The sequence below is a fragment of the Prosopis cineraria genome, unplaced genomic scaffold (genome assembly GCF_029017545.1).
Source record: "Prosopis cineraria cultivar Desert tree isolate PC_DT_omini unplaced genomic scaffold, ASM2901754v1 PC11, whole genome shotgun sequence".
In the NCBI taxonomy this organism is placed as follows: domain Eukaryota; kingdom Viridiplantae; phylum Streptophyta; class Magnoliopsida; order Fabales; family Fabaceae; genus Prosopis; species Prosopis cineraria.
In genome coordinates, this window is record NW_026555342.1 from 46,195,809 (window position 1) to 46,202,143 (window position 6,335).

Here is a 6,335-nt window from a genome sequence, read left to right on the forward strand (position 1 = left end):
TACTAGTTTAAAAAAAATTATTTTGTTCATAATTAATTTAACTATAGATCATGAACCTTTTAACTAGCAACTTGACCATTTCAATCAACACTCATCAGTACACGTGAAAGCAAAAGCGACTCTTCTTTTTCCTTTCATTGAGTTCTTTATTTTCTCTTTTGTTTTTTTTGTTTTTGGCCCCCTCGCTTCTTCGAATTATATTCTCTGACACTCACGGGTCTCTCTTACCTCAAATTTTTTTCGTAGCTGCATATTTCCAAACCCATCACTCTTAACAAACATTCACAACTCAGTCTCAACCTCGTCGTCTTCTTCAACATTCTCACCAACCATACACACACCACAATCCAGACCCATGTCTCTCTCTCCTCCTCCTCCTTCGTCCTTGTTGTTTCTATTCGTTTGTCTCTTCCTTCTCTCCATTTTCACAGAGCCTCTCTGCTCCTCCCAATCACTGACCAACTCTTCCTCCTCCGGCCATCCCCGCCGTCGTAGTAGTAATCATCGCCAGCTCTCAGTCGACTACTACTCCAAGTCCTGCCCTGACATTGAAAACCTCGTCGGCGCCGTCACCTCTCAGCAGTTCAAGCTCACTCCGGTCTCTGCTCCGGCCACCATCAACCTCTTCTTCCATGACTGCTTCGTGGAGGTAAGCTAATATTGATCTCAATATTCGATGTTGCTGGTAATGTGGATTGATCGATGAAGTAGTAGTGAAGGATTGTTGAATAATGGGGTTGGCTATGTACATGTGTGTGTATATGTAGGGTTGTGATGCGTCGATATTGGTGGCGTCGAAGGGCGGAGGGAAGGCGGAGAAGGAGGCGGAGCAGAACAGAGATCTGAGAGAAGAAGGGTTCGAGACAGTGAGGAAGGCGAAGGAATTAGTGGAGAGTAAGTGCCCAGGCGTTGTGTCTTGTGCTGATATTCTTGCCATCGCTGCCAGAGATTTTGTTCATTTGGTTAGTAATCTATCCATCTATCTCTTTATTACTCGCTTATCAAAATTAATATGTATTTTAGTAGAACTACTCTTTTATATGATTTAAAAATTTTAAAATATAAGATATTTTGATAAAAATAAAGTTTCATTAATTATACTTTTTCAATTCCTCTTTATTATATTTTCTCTCTTTTTTAATATTTCACACATAAAATTATATTAAATGAAAAGTATTTTTTAAAAATTTATATTTGTGTTTTAAATAAAAAAGATCTTAAAGTGAATTTAATAAACTTTATTAGTATGCATAATTTTAACAAAAAATGTCTAATAAATTTGGACGAAGGAAGTACAAAATAGTATTTATCAAAGTTTTTTGTTATATCCTTATTTATTACTGGATAAATTGGACTGTTATTTGAAAAAATTTTGTGATTAGAAAATATGAACCAAATTTTTTAAAATTTGAGAGTGTAGCTGATTCATATCAACATATAAGAAATTTATCATTGATATGAAAAGGATTTGTTATTAAAATTAAAAAATTTACAATGAATTTATCATTGATATATAATGATATAATTATTAACAAATATAATAAACTAACCATAATGTAAAATATAATAAATGTTAAGCTGTTTGTTCGGTTTGGTCTCTTAACATGTGTTATATCTACAAAAGCCTCATTATTACTTAACAACATTTATTAAGGGTAAAATTGGCAAAATGACTAATATTCTTATATTTATTAATTTCATTTCTTAATGTGCCTTTAATTACTACTTTTTTTTGCCAAAATGTACAAATATTTTAAAAACCATATTCAATATAATTAAAAAGTTTAACCAATTAGTCCAAAAAACTCATCATGATTGTTAGAGCATAATTCATGACTTTAACCATGTTTGTAAGGATTATTCTTACAAATTAATCTCATGAGAAACTTTTATTTACCAGTCTCATGCATTCTCCGTTCTTAATCTTACAAGGGAGAATAATGCCATTAAAAGACTAAAAAAAATTGAATTAAATTTAAAAGTATCAAAACATTTGAAAAATATAAAATAAGGGCAAAAAATTCTATAGTGAATATAATTAGTCTAAAAATTTGCTAAAAGTTACAAATAAAAAAAATATGAGAGTAGTAAATAAGTGGAAACAAAACCAAAGAGACAGCAAAAAGTTTTAGTTGAACCAAGACAAATAACTGAAAAAACAGTTAGGCTTCTGGTATATAATTACTTATTTAGTCCTTCTATGTGCTAGTTGTCAGGGGAAAACAACACAAAAAGACAACATGTTCCACATTGGTCAAGGTTGGTCAGGATTCTAGATTGTTCAAAAATCAAAATCACTTATGTCAATTTAGGTCATAAATTAATTCTTTATGCCCCTCTAAATAATACTATGATAATTTAACTTCATATTAAAAAGAAAAATTAATTCTTTAATTTATGCCCCTTCTAAATAATCCTATGATAATTTAACTTCATATTAAAAGGCAACTTGGCCTTAACGTACTAATTACTAATTAATATTAAACTTCAGTTGCAGCAGAGAGCGGATTGTGTCATAAAATAATACTAGTGGATTTTATTTATTAATATTGTTCACAGTAACTTATTGTCATAAACAATGATTAATTGGGGTCTTAGGCTCTTAGCTAAAGTTTCCTCCAAATCAGCCCTACTCTTGTTTTACTTTTGGATTATTTTGGCACAACCATCAAACATTCATCATTGTTTATTTTGTCCCTCCCCCAATATTTTATACAAAATTGTAGTATTCATTGCTAGTATATAGTGTAATATAGCTTGATTGTATCCAAAAAAAAAAAAAGTAGCTTTGAGTTGTTCTAAATTTTATACTCTCTTCGTTTAAAAATATAAAATATTTTTTAAGGAGTTACATATTTAAAATATTTTTAATCTTTTGAGGTATAATCATTATTTTTTTCTAAAAGTATCCATATTAATAATAATTTTATATTTATTATATGGTGTTTAATAGAGGTAAATATAAAAAAATGAAATTAGTTTGAAAATAAATACCTAATTCATTAAGGAATAAAATTTAATTAAAAATAATTTATATTTTTAAATGAAGAGAGTATAATATATTAAATATTGTCCATCATTTAAATCACTTTTATTTTATTATCAATCTAGCCAACTATTATTATGTTTCAGATTAAATCTTGAGATAAGTGAACACATGTCTTGAGATCTATGTTTTATACGTCAATGCATATATTGACTTATATATATATATATTATAATAAAATATAATATAAAATTTATTTGAAATTGTATTATTTGTGAATTAAAAATAGTATATTTCTTACATCATATAATTTATTTGAAACCATATACTCTTTTCATTAAAAAATAAAAAGTATTTTTAATTAAATCTTACCTTAATAAAATAGTTATATACTTTTAAACTAATCCTATTTTTTTATATTTATTTTTATTAAATATTTTATAATAAATATAAAGTCATTCATCAATAGGAACTAAAAATGTCTTAAACATCAAACTCCTCAAAAAATATCTTATATTTTTTAATGGAGGAAGTAGTTAATATATTAAATTCAAAAGAAGTCACGTTATTTTAAAAGCAATAAATAAATAATATACATATTATGTATATCTTTTATAACACATAGAAACCTTCGATTAAAAAAAACTATATAATAAGAATTATTACCTCTCAACACCCACTTATTTCCCTTCTTTCAACTAGTAATGCTAATGATGTTATGTAAAATTTGAACCACAATGAATAATCAAATTTCATTTCCAATTAGTAATTACACTCAAATGCTCCATTATACAAACAAAAAACCCACAAATTAATAATACTAATTTTCGTAATGTAATTACAGGCAGGAGGGCCATATTACCAAGTAAAAAAGGGTCGATGGGATGGAAAAATATCAATGGCTTCAAGGGTTGGAAACAATCTTCCTCATGCTAATTCCACCATTGATCAACTAATCAAGCTCTTCACCTCCAAAGGCCTAACCCTAGAAGACATGGTTGCTCTCTCGGGTGCCCACACGATTGGGTTTGCCCATTGTAACCACTTCGTGACCCGGCTCTATAACTACCAGGCCAGGGGCCAACCCGACCCAAACATGGATCCGAAACTCATGCATGCATTGAGGATGTATTGCCCCAGCTATGGAGGTTCAGATGCTGTGGTTCCTTTTGATGCCACCACTCCATTCCTGTTCGACCATGCCTACTATGGGAACTTGCAGAAGAAGATGGGCTTGCTAGCCTCAGATCAAGCTTTGTTTTCAGATCCGAGAACGAAGCTGTTGGTCGAAGCTTTGGCAAAAGATAAGCAGAAGTTTTTCCAAGCTTTTGCGAGTGCAATGGAGAGAATGAGTTTAGTGAAGGTGAAGAGAGGGAGAAAGCATGGAGAGAAGAGGAGAGATTGTAGTATACATGATTGACTATAATTCAATGTAGTACGTACACATGAAAAGAGCGAAGTTGTTCTCTGCTTTGCATTCATATGTTAAGGATTTTGTTTCTCATTTCGTGTGAATTAAAGTCTCTATTTGTCATATTTAGGTGCTTGCATGATAAAGCATTTATTGGATTTCAAATCAATATTAATGCTTCTGGACACACTACTTGATGGTATTTATTTATTTTTTTTAAAAAACCCTCAAGTTAACCTGATAATTTTATTAAAAAAAGGATCAAAGTGCAATTATGCCTCGGACATTTCCAAGAAAGTGCATTTGACATTCTAACGTTTTAAAAGGTGTAATGTCACTTTAACATTTTTTTAAAATCGGTACAATTTTGCTGTAGACTAACGATGCATACAAAAACCAAAGGAACATCGCAAGTGTATGAATTGCAATTATAGCTAATAATAAATCAAGAACAATCCCTTAGTGAATTAAGTAAATTGATAAATAGACATTAAATTTTCAATTTTATTTACATTAAGCAAGCAAACTATAATAGTGAATGATTCAAATTTAAAATAAAAAAATGTAAAGAAAGCAACTAAGATTTTGAAGCACTCAAAAGTCAATAAACGATTAGGAAAACATTTTAGAGTTCTAATCCCTCATTTGCTTCATTATACTCAACTTATCGATTAAATTGATTATAATTTTAGTTTTAAGGGTTGGGACACAAGAATTAATTTTGAATATCTTCTGATTACCCAAAATCCTTCTTAATTCTAACCCAACAATTCCTTACCAAAATTAGATTAAGAGCATTAAGTTCAAATACCTTCTAACCACTTAGGTTATTTAGGTACATTTTTGTTCTAGAGGCAAATTAACTATAATGAATCATAAGCATTCAATTCCAATGATCCAAACAGAAATTCCTTTTCCAAATTCATTCTATTCCTCTAAATTATCACTTACTAGTGGCCAATCATCAAGCAATACAAATAAAAATTAGAATTAAAACATAAAACATTCATTAATCACAAAGTAATTGATAAATCAAGATACAATCAGAGGAAATGAGTTCATAGGACTCTAGAGCATCAAGATTCAGCCACATATAGCTAAAAACAATCTCAAAACAACAGAATAATGGGACCAAATTAGATAATAGGAGAAAGAAGGATAGGAGTGAAGAAAAACTCAATCAAAGTGTAAATTGTGATGAGTTATCTTGCTTCCAAGCTCCAAAATCATCCCAAGCACTCCAAAACCTCTAGACCTTTGGAGAACATAAAAACAAAGCCCCCTTCAAAAACCCTAGTTTCCTTCTTTTATCAAATAAAAAAACTGAAACAGTGCATTTTGGTGTGAAATTCACTATAATGCCCCCTATAGTGGGCTCTATTTCTAGTTTTGAATTTGCCTTATAACATTGACCTGTTGTGTAACAATTGCTGTAGCGGGTGATCATTAAAGTCCACTTTCTTTGTTAAAATCATTATATTTTCCTTCTTCCACATCTTCTAAGCTTTTACAAGGGTTCCTAAAATTAAAATGACTCAAATTAATGAAAGAAATTATTGTAAAATAAAACAAAACGCCATATTTACAAGATAAACTAACTAACACTAAAATAAACTCTAAACACAAGACAATTAACCAAAAATGGCTAGATGACTCTCTAATTAACCAATAAAACTCCTCAAAATATATGAAAATATAGAGAGTCATCAACTAACAAAAGGACTTAACCATGTTGATTTGGTCAAATGGGCTCCACACATGAATTTTTGACTATTGCCACCACTACTAAAAAATAGCGTATCATCCTTTATATAATTGTTATTACAAAAACTATTATATAGGTGAGGTGGGATTGGGGTTCGGAGAATATAACTATTATATTTATGTAGTCTCTGGTTCTATATAGTGATTACTAAGACAAACTATTATATAATATTT

General features: G+C 29.9%; 1 protein-coding gene across 1 annotated transcript; it reads left to right on the forward strand.

Moving 5' to 3' along the window:
- The first annotated feature begins 260 nt into the window (after positions 1-260).
- Positions 261-4,459, forward strand: LOC129287057 (peroxidase 19-like). The gene is made up of 3 exons (XM_054923198.1): positions 261-649; positions 768-962; positions 3,831-4,459. The coding sequence occupies exons 1-3, from the start codon at positions 356-358 to the stop codon at positions 4,404-4,406; spliced, it is 1,065 nt and encodes a 354-aa protein (XP_054779173.1). The 5' UTR covers positions 261-355; the 3' UTR covers positions 4,407-4,459.
- The last annotated feature ends 1,876 nt before the right edge of the window (positions 4,460-6,335 follow it).

Excerpts from the sequence above, each read along its gene's own strand:
- LOC129287057 (XM_054923198.1), top strand. The coding sequence starts at position 356 with ATGTCTCTCTCTCCTCCTCCTCCTTCGTCCTTGTTGTTTCTATTCGTT. Across the intron at positions 650-767 it reads TCCATGACTGCTTCGTGGAG|GGTTGTGATGCGTCGATATT; the intron begins GTAAGCTAATAT and ends GTGTATATGTAG. Across the intron at positions 963-3,830 it reads CCAGAGATTTTGTTCATTTG|GCAGGAGGGCCATATTACCA; the intron begins GTTAGTAATCTA and ends ATGTAATTACAG.